At 43.1% G+C, this 22,522-nt stretch overlaps 1 protein-coding gene across 4 annotated transcripts in view; it reads right to left on the reverse strand.

The window, feature by feature from the left end:
* MPPED2 (metallophosphoesterase domain containing 2) overlaps positions 1–22,522 on the reverse strand; it is a 174,923-nt gene that overhangs the window by 79,856 nt on the left and 72,545 nt on the right. For all 4 annotated transcript variants that reach the window (XM_044259005.1, XM_044259006.1, XM_044259008.1 and 1 more), the window contains exon 4: positions 9,531–9,756. In XM_044259005.1, coding sequence (XP_044114940.1) covers positions 9,531–9,756 — 226 coding nt within the window. The remainder of the gene's footprint in view (positions 1–9,530; positions 9,757–22,522) is intronic.

A 22,522-nucleotide genomic window follows, 5' to 3' on the forward strand; every position in this document is an offset into this window, starting at 1 on the left:
AAACTATGCCTCAGAGAGATGGGATAATTTGCTTAACAAAGTAAATGTGCCCTAAACGATAAAACTGAGCCTCAAGTTTGCTGGGGTCAGCTGTTTGTAAAGGCCAAAGCCTGCAGCCTACACCCTCCATGCCTCCTTTCAGTGGGGAAAACAGGGTTGCAGGTGTTTAAACTATGCCCAGTCTGGGGATTAGACCTTTCAGGCTACGTCCGCCCACTGGGGAGAGTCTGCTAGAAGTTTGTTAAACCTGAAGAACAGATGGCTTAAGGGGAGAACGAGTCAGAAAGAAGAGCTTAGCCCAGTTTCGACAAAGCCTTCACTGTCAGAGGGATGTCCCTGAGCACAACATGGTTTGGCCTGTCCCCCAACAAGCTCCCACGGGCTTAGAGGTGAATCATTAGGAGGTGAGGGACATCATGTCTTGACTGCTTCTCACAGAGCAGCCCAGAAGGGCAGAGGGCCTCTCTCCCATGGAGCAGAGAACAGAGCATGGCTTTGATTATCACGCCCCTATTGTGAAGCGATGTTGGCAGCCCGCAGACTCATCAGAAGGGTGGAAAGGGAGGAAAGCTATGCAGATGTGGTGCTGGGCCAAAAGGGAGCCACTCAGTGGCAGTGGCAACGCCAACATTATGCTCCAGGGCCCATTCCACGTTCACCATTGCTCATCGGGAGGATTAAATGAGCCTGGGGAGTTACTGGAACTTACTGGTGAACACATGGGCAGAAGGACAGAAGGACAAGGCAGGAGGCAGGGAAGCAGCAGTGATTAGAACCAGGCAAGTCTGGGTCAAGCCCGTCAACTGGACCCCAGTGCACTCACGGTCTGGGGATACCCGGAGAAATTCACATTACACTACGGTTCAGAGTATAAACTCAGAAATCCAGGTTGGTCAAAGAGCTTGAAAATAAACGGCACAGAATCCACATGACTTTAATTCATCTCGAAAAATTCAGTCACTGGGAATTTGACCATTAAGAAAAGAGAGAGAATACCACATGTCGGATAACTGATTCCTAACGTCCAAAGAATGTTCCGAGTGCCCAGCTGGTCTAGCTTCCTACCAAACTCACACTTGACACTGACTACTTTTGCTGCGGCTTGAAGAAAAGGTCTTCAAATCTGATAGAAACTTCTATAGTAGCTCCTAGCCTGGGGATAAGGCATCTGAAGTAAAGAAATGACAAGAAAGAACCTAAAAATACTGCTGGAGTCTTCCTTTGAAATTTCCCACTGCCTTCAAGATGAGGTTTGTCCAACTACTCCCATTCCTCCCCTTTCTATTAAAGCACGCTCACCTGGAGAGATGTTAGGCTCTCTGTATTTACGCATGTTCAGGATGGATCTAATACGAACAAAGCTCACAAACATAGTTTAGTGCTCTGTTTGGTTCCACTTTGCCCTACCATCTCTATCTAGCCCTCCTTGCAGATTCATGGCTATGCTTGATCTCATACTGGAAATATTCTGTCCTTTGCAACTCCTGACTCCTCTGTGTAGATCTTCAGTCCGTCCGCCACAGACCTACCTCCACCACCATCACCCTCATTCATTCATTCAGCTGAAATGGACAGAGCACCCACCATGGGCCAGGCACCGGGCTCCCCGACCGGGGATGCGGAGAACAAAGCTGACAGAGTCCTTGCCCTCAGGGAGCTTAGAACCACTGTGCCATCCCCTTCCATCGCCCAGCAGCAACTGTGGGTTAAAAAGGAGCCAGGTGGGGGGTGCCTGGGTGGCTCAGTGGGTTAAAGCCTCTGCCTTCGGCTCAGGTCATGATCTCAGGGTCCTGGGATCGAGCCCTGCATCGGTCTCTCTGCTTGGCGGGGAGCCTGCTTCCTCCTCTCTCTCTGCCTGCCTCTCTGCCTACTTCTGATCTCTCTCTGCGTCAAATAAATAAATAAAGACTTTGGGGGGGGAAAAAAAGGAGCCAATTGGTGTAACATGAGAAAATGAAAAAAGGGCCAGCAGCGGGCTGGCCAGCCAGGTCTCAGTGGTAAGGGCTGCGGCACGCTCCCTGGAGCACGGTGTGTGGGCCCAAGCCAGGCAGGCCTGACTGCAGAAGGGGCACACGGCCAGCTCTCCCTTCTTGGTGCGTATGCCCAGGGCTGAAGTCTTTCTCAGCCGATACCTGGTGCTACAGAGGGAATAAGCCACAGGCACCCAATACTTACTCCCTGCTGATGGTACGTGAAGGAATCGTGAGTCATTTCTAGGGAGCAGAAGGACCAGAAGGAGGGGATCCATGTCTCATGACACGCTGAGACACAGATTTTTCACAGAAAACCCTAGGCTCTGCAGCTTGTCAGGCAAACAAATACCGGATTATTCCTTCATCTGTCCTGTCCATATCCCTATTTTCCCCCAGGAGCACCTCACCCAGAATCTTGAGAGCTCCTAAAGAGTATTAGCCTGGATTTCTGCGTGCCCTTTCTGCAACTGGATGGAAAAAGGTAACTCTTCAAGTGGCCCCTTCCTGAACTGCCTCAGGTCAAGGAGTAGAAGGACATCTGGTTACTAGGATATCCTGGTCTGGTCTAAGGAGCTCAGCATAAGGAAGGCTAGATTCTAGTCCTATTTCTCTCCAATCCCTTTGGGCGCCGTCTCTGTCAAAAACGCTATCTTGGCTTCCTCTGTCAAAAGGAGGCCATCCCGAGCAGCACCTGACATATGGGCACTTATTTTTTGCTGGCTATTATTTTTTTAAAAGATTTTATTTATTTATTAGATAGACAGATCACAAGTACGCAGAGAGGCAGGCAGAGAGAGGAAGGGAAGCAGGCTCCCTGCTGAGCAGAGAGCCTGATGCAGGGCTCGAGCCCAGGACCCTGGGACCATGTCCCGAGCTGAAGGCAGAGGCTTTAACCCACTGAGCCACCCAGGTGCCCCAATGCTGGCTATTATTAATCATTGCTATTAATACATGTTTATTTCAATCGTTTAGAATTATTTTTTTAACTTAGATTTTAGTCATTTAGAATTGCCGTGAAGCCCAAATGAGAGACCACATGGGACAGGCTGTGAGTGAAGTCATCACGCAAATGCAAGCTTATGACTGCTGTTTGCTGGGTGAGGTTCTCTTTCAGAACGTGCAGGCAAAAATTTAATCCATGCCGATAGCTGATAGTAAGCACATGCGAATGCATGCAGACACTTCTGTGCCCCCCTCACATTCTTCTACACAGCTACCACAGCCACGTCAGATAAAAGCATCAGGACAGGCTTGAAGGGTTCGGATGGAGTGGGCTGGAAAGGTACACGTGGGATCCAACAGCACGGGCTCTGCAGGACTCGGCTTTGGAATTGGTACTTACTGATACAGCTACGTACGAAAGGGAGGTAGAAAGCAAAGTGATCGGTTTTGCTTTCTCCTTTTTCAAATAAACAGGGCAGTTGTTAAACCAGAAGTGAATCTGATCCCATGCGGCTTTAAGAACAGTCAGCTGCATTCTGGAACAGGCAAAAATGTAAACAGAGCCTGTAACTCTAGAGCAGAGGCAGGACACCCATAGGTTTCATATGGGAGAGTCTACGGGCCCCGTGCCAAGAAAAATGAAATGTTAGCCTGGGCCTTTAAACAGAATCATGTAAAAGCGGAGTGCATATTTGTTTAACACACACACAGACCTTTTTCTGTGCCAATACCTTTCTGAACCCTCCTGAGTAAAAGCTGGGATCCCTGAGACGGTGGTAGGAACCAATATTGTTTGTCCAGTCCTGTTCTTTGGCATGAAAGGACTTTCCTGCTGAACATGGAGAGGTTTTTTTCTTCCCTTTCTTTTTTTTTTTTTTTGGTTGGCCCAAGTTAATTACAAAGTATGACTGTGAAAATAAAATAAATGAGCCCATTCTACCCATCCCCATATCTGAATTCTATCATACGAGTTGCCAATTGGTTTCCTAATCCTCTTACTCAATATCTGCTGTTAATTTGTTCGCTATTTCAAGAACTTGAAGACTGTCAGCAAAATACATGATGCATTACAAAACTTATAATTGGAAATAAAAACATCTGAAGCTTTTCTGACAGGGTAAACATAAAGTACTATTGCACTGATCAGAACAAGGAAACGTGAGCAACCTTGTAGCTATTTCTATGCAGACACAATTACAAATGCTAACTCCCACTTTTTAAAAATGCTGAGAAAATTATATCTAAATGAAGGAATGAATGGACTCAACCTGTTTGTGGATCTGCAATGAGGGGCAGGGAGGAGGGGAAAAAACCATCCTGCTCACGCTTCCTTTACAGAAGCAACTCCATGGGCTTTCTCTTGTTCTGCAGCCATTTTAGAATTAACACTGTCTGGGGCCCGATCTAATTGTCCTGCCACAGAAGTTAAGGCACTTCCTCCACAGTTACTAAATCTGACAAATTACACCTGGGTCTACTCTAACATGAAAAAGTGTGTTCTTTGTTCCTGACCTCTTGGTCAGCATAGAGATCAAATTCCTGGACATCGGAAAGCCCTGCTCATATTCATTAAAAGCCACGGGAGACCAGCCCTGCATTTCTGTTTCAAGAGGGGAACAAGGTGCAGCCATCGCCAAACAATAAGACTGCTCTGCTGGGGTCAGAGCACTGCGGGCATTTTTTTTTTTTTTTTACTTTTTGCAGCTTGGCTTCTGATCAATTAGTACCTGGGTTTTTGTCCCCCCCCCCACACACACACACATACAGCATCTTCATCTTAGTGTCAAAAGAACAACAGAAACAAACAAACAAAACAAAAACACAAAGGCGCTGGTCGATTTTTAAATGGCAACTGAGTTTCCTGAAATCTGTTTGTACTAAGATGCTGGCTAGAGATCCAGGAACCAAAAATACAAAGCTGATTTAAAAAATTCCACCTTTCCCCCCTACCTTGTGGCCTAACATTAAAATTTTGTCTCTGCCTTCAAACCATACCCTCAGCTTTTGGAAAAGACAGAACTCAAAGTGATCACAAACAGGAAATCAGGAACCAAGGTGGTGGCAGAAAAATCAACACAAGGGATGCAAAAAATCCACAAGCTTTCCTGTCGTGGGACCCAAGTCCTTGGCAGACCTAATCGCCTGGCAGCACAAGACCGTCTCCTTCTCTCCCAAAGAGGGAGAGGAAAACACAGCTGGAGAAGTTAAGAAAAGCTGTGTCTAAACCGTTACTCCCAAAGATGCGAATACATCAGGCTTCATTCCTTTCTTCCAGATACTTGGAAAAACAAGATGGTGAAGGAGTATACACAGAAACCACAGAACCTGCCATGAGACCTCCCAACCCAGGGGTGCTGCCTGGATCTGGTCAGCTCTTGTCCTCTCTAAGGGAGCACCTTTCTTCCGGGACAAGGCAGCCCACTTACATCTTCTTCTGTGTAGGTAGGCCACTGAATTTCCTCAGACCTTGTCCTTGAGAATCTAAGAAGGACCCCAGTGTACCCCTATTGCAAACACACACGGATCCTTGGAAGTGTTGCAAGTTATTCTCCAGATACAGATTCTGGCTAAATTGTAAATTAGAGACATTGCTTTAATTCTCCCTCATCTTTGGGAAGCTTTCAGCTGTGCTAGAAGCTAAAACAGCGTAATGAATATAGACTAATATTCCTCTTCAATACTGAAAGCAAGTCACGATCTATATATATATTTTTAAAGATTTTATTTATTTATTTGACAGAGATCACAAGTAGGCAGAGAGGCAGGCAGAGAGAGAGGAGGAAGCAGGCTCCCTGCTGAGCAGAGAGCCCAATGCGGGACTCGATCCCAGGACCTGAGATCATGACCTGAGCTGAAAGCAGAGGCTTTAACCCACTGAGCCACCCAGGCGCCCCACGATCTACATTTTTAAAACATGGGAGTTACAGCTATCTTTCTGGTGGGACGGCAATCCCCTCTGAGAAATCCGTGACAGGATGGAAATCCTTTGTATCAAGGATCTTATTTGGATCTATGTTTGGAAAGTAAGACCACTAGTAATATCAAAGTTCACTGGAAAAGCCCGGGAACCAAACTTAAACGGGTTTACATTATTTGGGGGCTGGAATAACTAACGGGTAACTGAGCAGACATTCACCTATGGGTGGGTCTCAGGGATGGGGAAAAACCTAACTTCTGAAGGGAGAAAAGCGATAGCTCTGGTATAAATCCCCCCTCAACGTTGCTTCCAGTCAAACTCTTAAGCGAAAGTGGTTACAAACTGTACAAGATTAAAATAATCAAGCATGCTGGCAAATATGGATACTCTTTGAAAATTTTAGCTTTGGTGACCATTTCAGCGAGTGCTGGATGAGAGATACTAGGGCAGACCTTGCTGGCCCTATTTCACAAAAAGAGAAGTTCAGTGATTGGCCTCATGTTGCTCCATCAGTAGCGGTGGAACTTAAGCTCCAACACACCCTATCTGACTCCTCGTCTAACAGTCTTCAAACGAAGACGGGCAAAAGTATAAAGGAGATTTGGAAGACTAGCCCCCCTTATCAGTAATAGCTCACACTCATTAGATGCTTACTCTATGCCAGAAGTCTTTGGGGTGCTGTGGATGCATTAACTCATTTAGCCTCATAGCAACCACAGGAAAGAAGTAATGCCACCATCTCCCACTTTAAAGATGAGAAAAGAGAGACCAGGAGATGCTCAGAAACCCGCCCAAGGTACCAGGGCTGAGTAAATGGGAGAGCTCAGAAAATCTGTGCTCTCTGCATAGAAAGACTAAAGCATGGGCATTCCCAAATCAATGTTCAGATTATCAGCAGTCCTGAGAATATTTTATGAAAATTTTTGAATTTAAATTCAATTTAGTTAACATATACTGTATTATTCACATCAGGGATAGAATTTAGTGATTCATCAGTCGCATGTAACACCCAGTGCTCATTATACCAAGTGCCTTCCTTGATGCCCATCACCCAATTACCCCAAATCTGCTCACCCACCTCCTCTCCAGCAACCCTCAGTAGTTTTTTTTTTTTTTTTCCCCAATAGTTAGGAGTCTCTTATGGCTTGCCTCCTTCTCTGTTTTCATCTTCTTTTATTAATTTTAACAAAATATCTTCCCAGTGAGATCCAAATTACTGATACCTCCAAAATATATATCCTTAGTCCAAAGACATAACACAGCAATTCGTATGGGTGACACAAATTCCATTTAAAGATCCCTCTTATTGTAAAGAAGTGCTAGGCAGGAAACAGTTAAAACTTTCTGAAAATCTCAACAAATTATGTGTAAAGACAACGTTAGGGTAACATTTCAGAGGACTCATCCTACCTACCTTCTTGATTAAACCACCCTATTAAAATAAACAATTTTTGAATGACATCAATTCAGCTCAGACATAAACATTGTCTGAAGTCTTTACGCCCCATCACATCACATATTTCCACCATCGAAAACGATGATGCCCCATCACGTATCTGAATTACTATGTGGTTTGTGGGTTTTTAAAAATTTTTTTTAATTTTTTATTTTATATATTTATTATTTCTTGAGATGCTGCAAGATCTGCCTTTGGATCCAAAATCACTCCTTCATTCTTCACAGCTGTCAACCAGTGTAGCTAAACCTTCTCCCAAACAGATTTTAATCTGCTCAGATAATGGAGGAAGTTTGCTTGCTATCATCACTCCAGCAACTATCAATCCGGAGATTTCTGAACGTCTGGCTCATTCTGGAACAGCCTTCCATAATCTTTCAGAAATCATCTTCGGGTATTAAAAAAAAATCTTAATTCCACATAGAGTGTCTCTGCCAATCAGAGGTCATTCCTAAACTATAGCATAGCCATTAAGAAGGGAGCTAGAAGGGAGGAAAAGCTCCCTCTCCAGACCTTTGTCCGGAAATGCTAATACCGACATTGGATATTACCATGTTTTCAGCTCACACTTGGATAGGACCAAATCCTACTGTTTGTTCTCTTGCCCTTTACCACCTTCTTGCATATACAAAACATTCCCTGATGTACTTCAGTCAAGCTGGACATCACCACCGCAGATTATAAACCCCAATTACCACACTGCTACCGTCCCCATCTCAGTCATACAGAACACCCCAGAGTCAGACTCAAAATCAGGACAGGAGGCTGCCAACTCAGTCTGGGTGGTCACGGAGCCGTCACTTAACCTTTCTGTGCCTGAGTTTTTTTCACCAGCCAAATCAGAATCGCAACAGTGTCCATTTCTTAAAAGCATTTTAAGGAAAAAGAGATAAAAGATAAAAAGATCTAGAACAATGCACGGCATAGAGTAGGTACTGAAGTAAGAGTTCAGTCGTTGTTGGGTTGATTTTAAAACAAAATATATACTTCTTGTATTCCCGCATCAGTCCTTCTGGATCCCAAATAGTAAAGCTAGGGGAAAAAAAGAGATCAGCTGTTGAGAAAATACCCCCACTTTCTACTCTACAGAGGACAGACCAAACTGTCGAGTGGGATGGCCAATCTGAATTCATGCTCACTGTCTGTCCTCTTCCAGCCTTATCTGTAAATCCAGTGCAGGGCTGGGGTACTTCTCCAATTGGGTAAGTAAAGGTTAGTCCTTTTGCTCTTATATACACACAGAGCTCTCAAAAAAGTTAATTAATTAATTAATTAATTAAATTCAAAGCTCATCTGATACTGATCTTCTGGTCTAGAACTCCCATTTTAAAGATGAAGAAATTGGTTTGGAGGCTACTTGCTCAAGTTCACATAAATACTCAGGAGCAGAACCAAGGCCAGAAAATGATCATTACCCTACGCAAACCACCAGGCACTCTTCCATATCCATTACACATGTCACTTAATTTAATCCTCATAACAATCCTCTAAAGTAGGTATTATCTCCATTGTCTTAGAGATGCAGAAAATGAGGCTCATTCTCTGTAAACTAATGTCTTCAAAAGCACACAACTGACAAATGGCAGAGACAAGGTCAAATGCTTCTGGTCTGGTCCCAAAGAATACACACCTGTTTCAAGTTTTCTAGAGCTCAGGGCTAGAATTCTCCATACTGAGTCTCAACCTTTAACGTTCAAACGGAGCGTACCTCAGCCTCGTCTGGGGAGCTTTCAAAATAAAAATTGCTGGGCTCTACCTCCAGAAGGGGAATCAGAGTCTCCGGGGAGGTATGGCTTCAAAAAGGTGTAATTCTTCAGAGTTGGTCGGGTGATTCTGATTCGAAGCAAGATTTGAGAAACCCTAATCTAAGAAGACATTTCAGGAATGCTTCCAGTATAAAATGAGAGGTAAAGGACTTACCTAGAATGTTCAGAGTAGCTGAATCTGTGTGTGAAGTAGCTGAAGGTGACCCTCCCCTAAATCCTTCTGTGTCCCACAGACACACACGCAGCCCAGTCACATAAACATGTACATATGGAACCATAGCCCTACTTCCACTCATCTTGCCTAAGGAAATCAGCATCACAGTGAAAACAAGCGCTGTTCTTCCCAGCAGTTCCAGAATCTGTGTTGTGTTCGAAATGCAGCAATAAGCTTTCTTCCCACCCTTATCTGCTGCACCACAATTTCTTAGGGCCAAGCTAAAAAAAAGGGGGGGGGAATTGTTTCAATGAGCACTTACCAAGGTGCCCCGTATATCCTGAATCCCTTCACTGTTACTTCCGAGTCTTGTAAGTAAATACTGTTTGTCAGGAGGGACTGAACGTTGTCAAAGTCCTCTGGTTTCAATTTGGACACAGAGGGGAAACGGTAGTAGTCCTGTTTAACAAGGTCTGCCATGAATTCCTTATCAAATGTCAGTTCATGATTCCCAGCAATCACTATTTTATATTCATATGGCAGGTTTCCTGAAATAAGAAAAAAGAGTACCAATTAGCACGTTCATTTCCCATCACAAAGTACAACAGCCGAGACTGTGTGATTAGCAGACAGTATACCCAAATGAAATAGCTCACGCATTCCTTTATATTTCCATGGGAACCAAAATTTATGACTACGCCTTTATGCTCGCAAAAATGACAATAAACAGGAGAGAGGAAGCTGCTAAGAAGCTTAAAAGCTACTAAGAAGACATTCAGCTTTCTAGTTCCATTTCCCTCTTCTGTATGCTATAGATACACTGTGATGAATCACACTTTATAATTATCCAGTGAAAAGCACTTTAATCACGATCCTTAAAAAAGGTCTGGACTTGGTTTGGTCCTCAAAAAATAAGCCAACCAACTGTTCTTAACAACTCAAATGACGGCTTGATTTGTAGGATATCCTTCAAAAGTACATTTGTAGTATATCATACAAAAGACATGGCACTGCCGAGCATTCCACAATGTACATAAATGAAAGGAACTCCGGAGTACAATTTCATATTGTAAGTTAAAATTTACCTTGTGGCTTGTGAATAAAAAGAACTTTAATAATGGCCCCCTGATTAGAAGGCTAACTTTCCTCCCATCGGGATGGGAGAAGAAACTGTAAAGCTTAACCCCCTTTTAATATTTATGGTATGGAAATGTGAGTTCTCGGTGTGTGCTTTTTATGCAAAAGTTTCCCGATCAAAATGAGATAATTCTGGGAAGAAGAATGAAAGCTATAAAGGAAAACCCAAACACCAGACTTCTGCATAGATTTATAATGTTTGAATAAAGTACAGATCATACATATTAATAACTCACCGTGATGCTATAAGAACCAAACTCCAAAGGGAGATAGTGCTGGGCAGCTGTCCCCATCCTGAAATTAATGCCCTTTTCTCTTCTTTGTCATTACCCATCCCTCAAGCCTCACTGCAGAGCTGCTGCTCATTTTGTTTTATTTCATTTTATTTTAGGGGAGAAAAGGGTGGGGCAATGGTGCCTATAATTCCAGCTTCCTGAGACTCCTGGGTCCAATGCAAAATTAATGTTTCCTGCTATTCCAGGAAGAATGAAAGTTACCACTAGCAGGAAATTGGAGACACTTGTTGTAGGAATTGGTCCTTACCAGCAAGCCAGAGTCAATGATTTAATTAATGAAGCTTTAGTGGGGAGGAAAATTATATTTTGGAAGTGGGGGCAAGTTTTGCCATAGGTACTTGGACTTCAGCAATGCAAACTGCAGAAAACTGGGCTGTGAAGTCCTCAGTCCCAGCAGCGCACTGCAAACGTGTTTGCTAACACTGATTTTTTTTTTTTTTTTTTTTTTTTGAGAGAGAGCAAACACCGGTAGGGGTGGGGGGAAGAGGGAGAGGGGTAGAGAATCTTAGGCAGGCTCCGTTTTCAGCATGGAGCCCAATGCAGGGCTTGATCTCACGACCCTGAGATCATGACCTCCGCTGAAATTAAGAGTTGAACAAGTGCTTAACCGAATGAGCCACCCAGGTGCCCCTGAAATGATTTTTAAGATCACCAGAGTATGCTTTGTAATGCTATTCTCTTTAGCTTTCAATTTTTAGGTTTCTGTCAGTAATGAAATTGCATATATAGCACACGGTTTAATAGGGAGGCTTAAGAGAGAAATGAAAGCAGTCAGAAACTAACACCGCAGAAAGCAGCCACTGCAAACACTGCGGCCCAGCGTCCCTGAATATCCTGACTACTAGCTCACAATCTGTGGGACATGACTTTGGCCTCAGTTCTGTGTACGGCTGTGCTGAAGCGCTCACGGAAAACAGGGAGCCTCTCTCAAATGTATGTTTTTGCAAGTTCATAATGCGCACTAGCATAAGGCAATAAGGAGTGTGATGTATGTTGCGAGCTACTTGGACAGAATGATCTCTTGCACAATTCCCTGCATTTAAAATACATTTGAGAGATGTATTAACGGGCCGCAAATCCGCGATGACCACGCGCACTGGGAATTTCTGAGAAGCCCCTGGACTCTAACATCATGGCTCTGTGACCCCCTTTGGCCCGATACTGCACGCCCAGAGTCGCCTGTGCCCCAGAGCCAGAACGGGCTGAAACATTTTCCTTGACGGTAATCTGTTTCAAGGCAGGTCGGACCTGCATGAGTCTTTGAGCAACTCTATTTGTACAAGTCACGCTATAGCTGCCCAGTTCCGTTTTAATCATTCATGACGACGGACTCACTGTAAGCCTTTCTTTCTGCACCACAGCTCTTGCAAGAAGGCCTGGCTTCTTGCCTTTTCCATTTTAGAATTTTGGTTTAGGAAGGGCACGGGTGAGACTGAGAAGGCAAAGGAAGTATATTTTCCTTCTTGGAACATTTTTTTTTTTTTTTAAGAGAAAGTGAAACTGGTGCAGAGTAAATCTCCTTCAGGAAGACCTCTCTTTGGTGTCTTTTAAATCAAATTTTGGAGACTCAGCATAAAGAAGTAGCCACCAAAATGATGATATTTACACACTGCCAGCGAACTCATTTCTTTCTGCGAATCCAGTAGTAGTTTCCAACTTCCACCCTCTGTTACCTATGTAAGTAAAAGCAGGAAGGCTGACAAATCTCCTGTTACTTGATGGTATCTTTTTTTTTTTTTTTCAAGACTAGCTTAATTCAGAAGGCTCTGCAGTCAAGCTCCAAACTTCTTGGTATTCAAATAGCATCATTTAAAAATTGTTAGACAAAGAGGTGCCTGCCTTGATCCATTTTATTCAGATCAGGCCACTGAAGTTGACCTGCATGAATAAAAAAACCGAGGCTATATACAGTTATTCTGACACGGAAAAATTCTTGCTTTGAATGACCTAAAGAACTCTAATAAGCATTCAATCTTTCCCAAGACATGCTATATGTTCTACTATCAATTTACAAGATTATTTTAAGTGAAATGGAGATAAACTTTTGACAAACTGTCAAATTGTTCTGGAAGTTTTAAAAATGCATTATTTGGAAAAATACAATACGGCAATACAAATAATGATATATGGCTTCAGTTTTTGTTTCTGTTTTTCATCGCTACTTTCATTTTTCTATTTTTCCATATAAAATAAGAGGTAATCTAAAGAAAACTATTGAGCAAATCATAGTACAGATAATCCACAAGTATGGCAAAGTGATGACTACAGCAAGGAAATGAATGAGAAGTGGGAACTCGGCCCATCTTCTCATGTCCTCTTGATCTCATTCTTTCCACTCCCACTGACACTTACATTTTCCAGACATCTATCTTTGATATTTTGGGTCTCTCTCTATATATATTTAATTCTCCTTCTTACGGAGTTTTGTTTACCAAACCCAAGAAAACAAAAACAAGCAGCCATTGACGTGTGTGCGCGCAGGCACACACACACACACACACGCACACACCTCTCACATACAATCCTAAACCATGCTTATTTTTCAGATGCTTCTTCATTTCACATCTAAACTTTTGGAAAGAGGATTCCAGAAGCTTGCAGCTGGTAGGCCAGATACAGCCCACAGAGGTATTACAGTTGGCCCTCAAGGCTGCTTTGTGTTTTTTTTTTTTTTTTAAAGATTTTATTTATTTATTTGACAGAGAGAGATCACAAGTAGGCAGAGAGGCAGGCAGAGAGAGAGGAGGAAGCAGGCTCCCTGCGGAGCAGAGAGCCCGATGCGGGACTCGATCCCAGGACCCTGAGATCATGACCTGAGCTGAAGGCAGAGGCTTAATCCACTGAGCCACCCAGGTGCCCCTTGTTTTGTTTTTAAATTGAACATTTAGAAATCAGGCGATGTCATGCAAAAATTCTGGTTTTCTGGCTCCTTTTGGAAAATCAGAAGACCAGTCACTACCAACCATCCATTCGGCCACAGACCTTTCCACTCCCTACGACTTCTCACCCCTGGCCCACTTACCACATTTGTGTTGTCCGACCGTCCCCTGTTATCACAATGAGCAACTGAGAGACACGTGGTTACTCAGCCCTTACCCCATGCAATGTGGTTTGTGTTTCTATTCTCTTCCCAAAGCTTTCCCAGAATGTCAATAATAACTTCCTAATCGCCAAAGCGCAGACCTTTTCTCTCTTCTCATCTCCAGGGACCATGCTGCAGTGACACCCCTGTCCCTCAAAGTCTCTATCCCCTGGACACTGGATGCTGCACTCCCAGGTTCACCTCCTCCCTCTGTCACATTTCTTTCCTTCCTCTTCTTCCTCAGCCCCCTTCGCCTCTTGTCTCATTCTCGGTTGACTCATTACATTCTCCCTCTTCATCTTTACTTTTATGGATATTAATTAATATTTTCTTATAGTATGTTTCACCCTTCTAGTCTCTGTGATTCAATTTTAAACTGTTACAGTTTAAACGATGGAGGCAGCGTAAGGTTAAGAGCGGGGACTCTGCTGCAGGCTTCACCACACTGGCTGCATGACCTTGGTCAGAGTCCTTATATTCTCTCAAGTGTGCTAGCAAAATGAGGACAACAACTGCACCCACCTCATAGTCTGTGCTCAAGATAAAATGAGATAAGATTTCTAAAGCACATGCATGGTATGGACTGAACAATCAGTGCACATTAATTATCATTTTACTCATTTTTCTTAATTTTGCCTTCTGCATGTGACTTGTCTCCCCCTAGACTATGAAGTCCTTGAAGGTACAGATCATGGCTTGTGGCTTCATATTTGACCCACAGTACCCAGTTCCATCCCTTCCAAATGGCAGGCACACGATTACTATTCACTGAATAAGTGGAAGAATGAACGAACTTCTGCAAGATGTTCCAGGAGCTTTCTTAAGAGAATTACGGGAACTGAGCTTGTCCTCTTGGGATATGACAAAGTTTAACCATTGTCACCCCGTCCTCCAGAGACACAGGTTTACTCAGAATTTACCCAATTTAAGCCTTCTGAAGTGTCCCACTCTGCCCCCAAATTCAGTCTAGCCAAAAAAGTCTCTAACAAACCATTTTTTAACTGGCCTTTTTAAAAAATCTAAATGGGAGGAAAATAATACCACCCCCCACCAAGGTTTGGTACACATTAAATCAGATGCTGCATGTAAAGAACTTACAGTTTCAAACACTTCATGATGATTCAACAGATATTAGCTGTGACATACTAGTTGTTACAATGATTACCCTTCCCAGGTGCCATCCAAGAAAATATTCGGTGATCCACAAATTGGATCACTCCGTGGTCACAGTGGCACAAGGTCACTACTCCCAAGGAAAAACATCTGGGATGGTCTAATGCGTCCTTCAAATTAACAAAAGCATTATTAGAGTCATGAAGGCATCTGGATCTAGAGGTGGCAGGTGGGCCTATGAGGCCTTCAACCTGCACACTGATTGCTTTTGTCAAGATGATTCTAACCTTGCAAAGTGTGTCTCCTGAACACATCACTTTTTTCCCCCTTCTGTTATCCAGTTACACATCACTTCTAGTATTTACTGACTGCCAAAAAAATGTGCCAGCATCAGCCTCTCATTCACAAATGAATAGTATAAACCATGATCGATCACATCTCTCCAGAGGGATGGAAGATCCCTCACATCTTCCTAGAATCAGATACTAAACACGATCTCCATATACTCCCAGAAGAGTATATAAGAATATAGAGAGGAATAGAAGGTCTAGAAAAGTTGAAGATTTTCAGATAGACACGTGTCTGATAAAGCCACAACAACTTTAAAGCAGACACACGGTGAACTGGGTCAAGGTCAGCCTCCCTTCCTTACCAAACTCTGGACATCGAGTGTGTGACTTAAAGCGGCTCCCATGAATAACAGCCCATGACCTCAGCAGGCTCTTCAGAGACAGCCGCATCTGGTGATTTGAAAGTGTGATCCGTGAGCCTCGGAGGGCGGGAGCCGGGCAACGTGAGGGAAGAGACAAGGGCAGAGGTGAGAGACCTGTTCCCGCGTTCACCACTGCTTTCCTTTTCTTTGCGATTTGGGGAAAGATTTCCTGTGAAGACTTAGCCCTGGCTTAAAAATATTCAACAGAAAAACCACTGGTTTATCCAATTCCATTTTCCTGATGAAGAAACAGTGCCAGAGAGGTGCGGCCAATTGCTAAGCTAAATCACGGGCCACACTGGAGGCACAAGTGGGATGAGAAGAGCTCTTCCGCCTCCCACACCAGTTTTCTTTCAGGTGATCCCAAATTTTTAAGAGTCTTATGAAGTCTGGCTTAAGACCTACCTCATACGTGAGTCCTCCTCATACCCTTCGTCCATCTGTGGCGATCCTTTTCCCTAGCTCTAGGCAGCGGCAGCCTTTTCTGTCCGGATCAAGAAATAGAACTGGCTACGCGATGGATTTCTCCTCCCGCGGTCATGAAGCAGTTTCAGCTCCATACTATGACAACACACATCCTGGCTCAGTTAAGGCATTCCCCAAATGCTACTGCAGCTGTGGGTGTAATTTCTTACCCATCTGCTCTCAGAAGAATTTGGGAGCCTACCCAAGGAAGGGAAGGTCATGGCCTTGAGAAGGAGAAGGAAAAAAGCTCCTGTGCCCAACTTTATGAGGGGTCCCAGAATTTGAAAAAAAAACTTGGCTATGTTATAAGAATTAATATGAGACTTTGACAGGGGAATAGTAGTCCAAGATAGGAAAACCAAATGCCTACAGGGACCAAAGACATAAAGCAAAAATGTGAACTGGACTAGGTGGAAATAACAGCGGTTGTGAGGACCAGCACATGTGTGCATCACCATTTAAAAATAAACATACATAAACACTGCTCTGGCCAAACAAGATTCCTTGCCAGCTTGACCCCCCCCCACCAAAATAAAAATTAATGTCCTTCAAAATTAAGTATCATACAACTGTCACCTATATTTCTGCCACGAATCACTATAAAATGTATTCCTCTGGAAAATTCAAAATCCGAAGTCAATTCCAGAACAGTCACTTTTCTTGGGAATCTGCCCACCACCTGCAAGAAGATGGCCCCTGCCCCATATTCTCCATTCCTCATGAATGGTGAGCGTGGGAAACAGGGTTGGCCAAAATGGCCATTAGGTTTGGCTCATGCCAAATACTGCCTTCCCTATACCCCATTTTTTAAAATCAAAGATCTAATAAGCAAGATTAACTGGCTGCTGTCTCTTAATTTCTGCTAAAACTGGGGGAAGTAAAAAAAAAAAAAAAAATCCCGAGTACAATAGTAGTTCTTTGTGAAGCACTCTGAGAGCATCAAAGCAAACGTGCCTTGCCAGGTTTTGTGGGTAAAAGAAAACCTAGGTATCGAAAGGTGACAAATTTCAAGATCTCCAATCTCCACGCCCATTCCCCTCTATACCTTAAATTATAGGCTTGGGAAATACAGAAAGACAAAAAATGTGTGGCATAATGCTCATATTCAATAAAGCTTACTGTGCAGCAAGAAGAAAACACAGAGATGACGAGACAAGAGGAGAACCTGCTCTAGTTTCCAGATACCCAGGAAAATCAAACTCACAAGGCAAAGCTTCAGGCCTACTTCCCCTTGGCAGTATGCTAGAAAAAACGCTAATTTGTGAAATTAAAAAAGAATAAAACCGATATATAGCCAGACCTATTATCATGGGACTGCTTCTAAACAAAAGAGATGCATTACAATTCAATCACTTTTCTGAAATCTTCAGCCTGCGGTGGGGCCAGTGCCAGGGGCCTGTTTTAAAACACTGCTCCTTAATGCTAGTGTTATAAAAGGACCTTGTTATGCCCCCAAGGTGGATAAAAGGCAGCAATTTTTTCTTCTGTTTAAAATTATTATTGTATTTTTAATATCATGACTCCAGCAGAGAGGGAAAATGTCCAAACTCTTGAAATCTCTATTCCACTGAGAACTAAGAGTAACTTGGGCTTGAAAACTGTTCAAGCAGAAAATTTTGCAGGAGGATGAAAGGAACAAATAATAATCCCAGTGACTAGGAGGATGAAAGAACCATGAGGTTCTGGGATGGACTAAGGAGAGGCGTCATGGACATTCCTTGCCTGGATTACCAGGGGCTGATAGCTGAGCAGGGCTGAGTTGAGCCTGGAGGCAGGGAGAAGATGGCCAGTTACAAGTGGGCAGAGCCTACACTTCCCCACTGTTCTCCCAGCATCGAGAAAAATGCGTGGCATTCAGTCGGTGCCCACTGCCTACTTGTTAAATGAATGAAGGGACCTCCAGCAATCCCTCTCGGCTCCACGGTTTACACTCACTTGCCTGGGCCGCAAAGCCACCAGAAACATTCAATCAGGGCAAGCTCCGTCTCTGACCTCAGTCTGTCCCCCGTCAGGCTCCATTAATTTTCACAAGTCCTGACAGCTCTAACGTTAATACTCACACTTGCTGACGGAGCCACACAGCAGGTTCAGACTGCTACCTTCTCCTCTGAAACTCATGCATTAGGGTTTCTTCCATGCTTGCAATGGGAAACCAAGTCTAAGAAATATTAAACACAGAAAACTATATTACAATAACGTCAGGGCTGAGCCGGAAACCCAGGAGAGTGTAAGAATGCTGAGTGAAAGCCCAGTGGTCCAACTGCAGGAAAGAGGACTAAGCCTAAGAAGCCACAGCTGACACGCTCCCTCCTCTTCTTCAGCCTCCTCCATGCAAAGAATCCCAAGGTACCAGAAGATGCTGTAAGCCGTAATCCATACAAAGGAGACAAGATCCCATCCCCCACCCAGGAAAGCAGACCCCTTCTGAACCTCAATCCTCACCGGTATTCTGCATTGAAAAGTATAAACCATGAGGAGGCAGGCGGTTAGCACCCATAATGACTAAAGACATAAAAAAACAGCTCAAAGATTTGATTGTTTGATCTACAGGCGTTTCCTGTCTCAGCTGTAACTTTAATCCAACATAACTTTCTGTGATTTAAACATTCAGGCACACACACTCGTTCACACTCATACATGTTAAAGGACAACTACAAGGCAGTAAAAACAAACGACAATATTAATGAATGACAATATAGTCTTTGTTTCCCAACTGAGTATCTCTAAATTGCCACCCAGACCAACATGGCACGTTCTGCGTCTGAAGATGGGGCAGTGAACTGTCCACTGAGACCCAGCTCCAACTACACTCGAGTATTTCCAAGCGGCTGGACAACCAGAACCACAAGTAGCTTCTTCACTGTACTCTGTCCAAACTCTCCCTGACGAATATAAGCCTTGGCTTGTTGAAAAAGATCTATTCCCCATACAACAAATTCTATCTGAGCACTCAGAATATCTCCTTAAAGACCCTTTCACCTACTTCCCCAAGGTTCAGAAAACGAGATCCAAATCAGGATCCCACTGGATAGTCACCAGAAGAATTCACCAGAAGAACTGCTCAAGACGCTGTCAATCTCAACTCAAACAGCGGGGTGCATGTTTCTATCACTCAAACGTAGCAGATGTGGGGATATACGGCACGATGGAAAGATCATGGGCTGTGGAGTCAGACTGACTTGGGACCAAGTTCCTGGTTCCATCACTTATTACTTCTGAAACTCAAACTTAAAACATGCTCATTCACCTCCATATTACTCATCAGAAAAAATGAGGATAATTGTACAACCTACGTGCCAGAGAGGATGTGCAGACGGAGTGAGATCAGGAAAGGACCTAATATGAACCTGACACATCAACAATAATTATCATCATCGTTTTTACCCCGTCTTCTGTTGTCCACTGTAACCTGATTTTGGATAAGGGGCCCATGTCCAACTTCTTACCACCTTAAAGAGTATTCCATAAATGTCTTTAATAAACTGGCAGTGTTGACTGACAAAATCCATGGTGAGCTGAAGAATATTGTTATTTTTTCCCCCACAAAGCTTTAAAAAGCAACTGAAAAAAGGCACTCCTTCCAGCATCACTTACAAAACAAGTGGCAATTATTCTACTGAATACTGAATCAATAATTCTACTGAATAAAAAGAAGAACAAATGCAAATCCTATGTTTACATTTTCAGACATTAAATATGGTGAAAATCAAATTAAATAAAAATAATACCGGTATAAAGACCATACTCTTTAAAAGAAAGAACACTTTTAGAGAATTTTAGATTCCCTCTCCATCTTAACCCTTCAAATAGTAATAAAAAAATATTTTTTCTAATAAATACTCTTATTTTTGCCTGCTAAAGGAATGTTTGGGCAGATGCATGCAGGATTTCAGTGTGCAGGGATTCCAGGGGGCTGGTCCACAGAAGCCAGAGCAGAGGGTTGACAGTGGAAATAAAATCTCTGCCTTAACAGCGCCACTGGGGCTAGATGAAAATGGTCTTCTAGAACTTGATTAAAACTAAATTGAAAAAGAACATATTTGGCTAATATTACATTAGACTAAAATATAGAAATGAACCCTAATACTCTCGAAATCTAATAAGAGAAAGCCATCTCAATTTCCAAACTTTCAAAAGCATCTTCTTTAAATGCATCACAGATCAATTTACATGGTACTTTTGCCAATAAGCAAAACCAAATCACAGGTTCCAATTGGCTTATATTGGAAAGTATGAGAGCAAATGCTAGAAAATGCAATTACTGCAAACAAACTCCATTTTCTCCCCTCTGAAGGGAATTTCAGAGAATATTTTATTGCCATCAAATAATATTTCTGAAGGCATCAATACACAATTCTATTTTCTTTTCAGAGTCCCTACTCACTGGATAATCTAATCCACTCTACAGAATATCTTGAAATTTAGAGAAGAGCCCACGAAAGGGGATATTACCTTACACACACATCCTATGTCAATTTTAATAATTTGCAATCTGGACAGGATGCTGCACAAAGCAAAATTTAGGATCCAATAAAATTGACTTTTCCCATTTTGTAATTCAAAGTTTTAATGAAGCACTTCAAGGACAAAATTTCAAAAGAAAGCTCTCAGGGAAGGTTATTTTGATCGAGAGCGACAGCAATGAGATGGAAGAAATCGGAGACCACGTTCATTTCCTCTTCTGTTTCTGCTTCCCCCCCCAACCCTTCAATTGGCAAAATTCTCTACAAAGTAGACTTCCCGGGGGTTATGAAATCATGAAGTCTCCCGGTGATAAGTTTTGGTTTTGTTGAAACACCAGCTCCAAAAATTTCTATCTCTTTCCTTTGGAACAGTTTAGCAGCCTCATGCCACGAGCCTCCCCTCTAGGGTAAAATAGTACAAAGTGGCAGAATTCCTTAGGAAGAAACCATTTTTGAAAAGTCTGTTAATGACCCTTGGGGTCCAAGGTTCCAGGACAGGGAGTTGAAGGTTCCTTCCCATTTTTATTCCTTTCCCGTATGTCATGGTCTGAATGTTTATGTCCCTCTCAAATTTATATGATGAAATCTTAATCCCCAATGTGACAGCATTTGGAAGTGGGGCCAGGTGACGGGTCATGAAGGTGAAACCCCCATGAAAGGGATTAGTGCCCTCATAAATGAGACCCTCCAGAACTCTCTAGCCCCATATGCCATGTGAAGACACAGCAGGAGGACACTATCTGTGAATCAGGAAGAAGGCTCTCACCAGAACTCAACTGTGCTGGTTTCCCAAGCTTAGACTTTTCAGCCTTCTAAACTGTGAGAAATAAATTTCTGTTATGTATAAGCCACCCAGTCTGTAGTACTTTGTTACAGCAATCCAAGTGAAGTAAGAGATCATAGTTTTCTAGTTTCCAGAGCTCTAGCCCTCAACATCTTGAATCTACAGTTCAAGACAAATTCATACAGGTCTTCCTAAGTCCGTGTTTTCTCATAGTGTGCTTTGGCATATGGTGTTCTTTACAGCTCTCCTTAAATAATTCAATTAAATATGTTAAGGAGTCCAGGTAAACACGGCACAGTTGGAGAGCATACTTATCTGCTGAACACTGTTCCCAGCAAGACAATAAATTGAGAAAAGAGCAGAGGTGGTCAAATGTTCTGAACATTTGAAGTCAGGTGAATACATACTGCTTTAGCCTTAAATTTTTCATTAAAAGTACATGTCCACTTTTCTCCCCATACCATACACACCCAAGCCCTCTGGCAAGGTGTGGATTAACCTTCCCTTTAGGTTTGCATCTTTTATGAGCTGAACTGTATCCCCCTCAAAATCCATATGATGAAACTCTCACTCTTAGTACCTCAAACGTATGACTGTATTTGAAGATAGGGCCTTTAAAAAGGTGAATAGGGGCGCCTGGGTGGCTCAGTGGGTTAAAGCCTCTGCCTTCAGCTCAGGTCATGATCCCAGGATCCTGGGATGGGGTCCGGTCCCACATCGGGCTCTCTGCTCAGCAGGGAGCCTGCTTCCTCCTCCCTCTCTCTGCCTGCCTCTCTGCCTACTTGTGATCTCTGTCTGTCAAATGAATAAATAAAATCTTTAAAAAAAAAAAAAAAAGGCTACATTGACCCTACTCCTAATCTTGGTCCCTTCCCCTCTAAAAAAAAAAAAAAAAAAGGTGAATAAACTGAAATGAGGCCATAAGAATGGGCCTTAATCTTATCTGAATGTTCTCCTTATAAGAAGAAAAAAATAGGGACATCTAGGTTGCTCAGTCAGTTAAGCATCTGCCTTTAGCTCAGGTCATGATCCCAGGGTTGTGGGATCAAGTCTCACATCAGGCTCCCTGCTCAGTGGAGAGCCTGCTTCTCCCTCCACCAGCTGCTCCCCCTGCTTTGCTCTCTCTGACAAATAAATAAATAAAACCTTTATGAAAAGAAGAAGAAGAAGAAGAAGGAGGAGAAAATATGGACCAGGAATGTGCTCCCACATAAAAAGTCACAGCAAGAAGTTGGCCATCTACCAGCCTCCAAACCTGACAC

Source organism: Neovison vison, chromosome 7, assembly GCF_020171115.1.
Source record: "Neovison vison isolate M4711 chromosome 7, ASM_NN_V1, whole genome shotgun sequence".
Lineage (NCBI taxonomy): Eukaryota > Metazoa > Chordata > Mammalia > Carnivora > Mustelidae > Neogale > Neogale vison.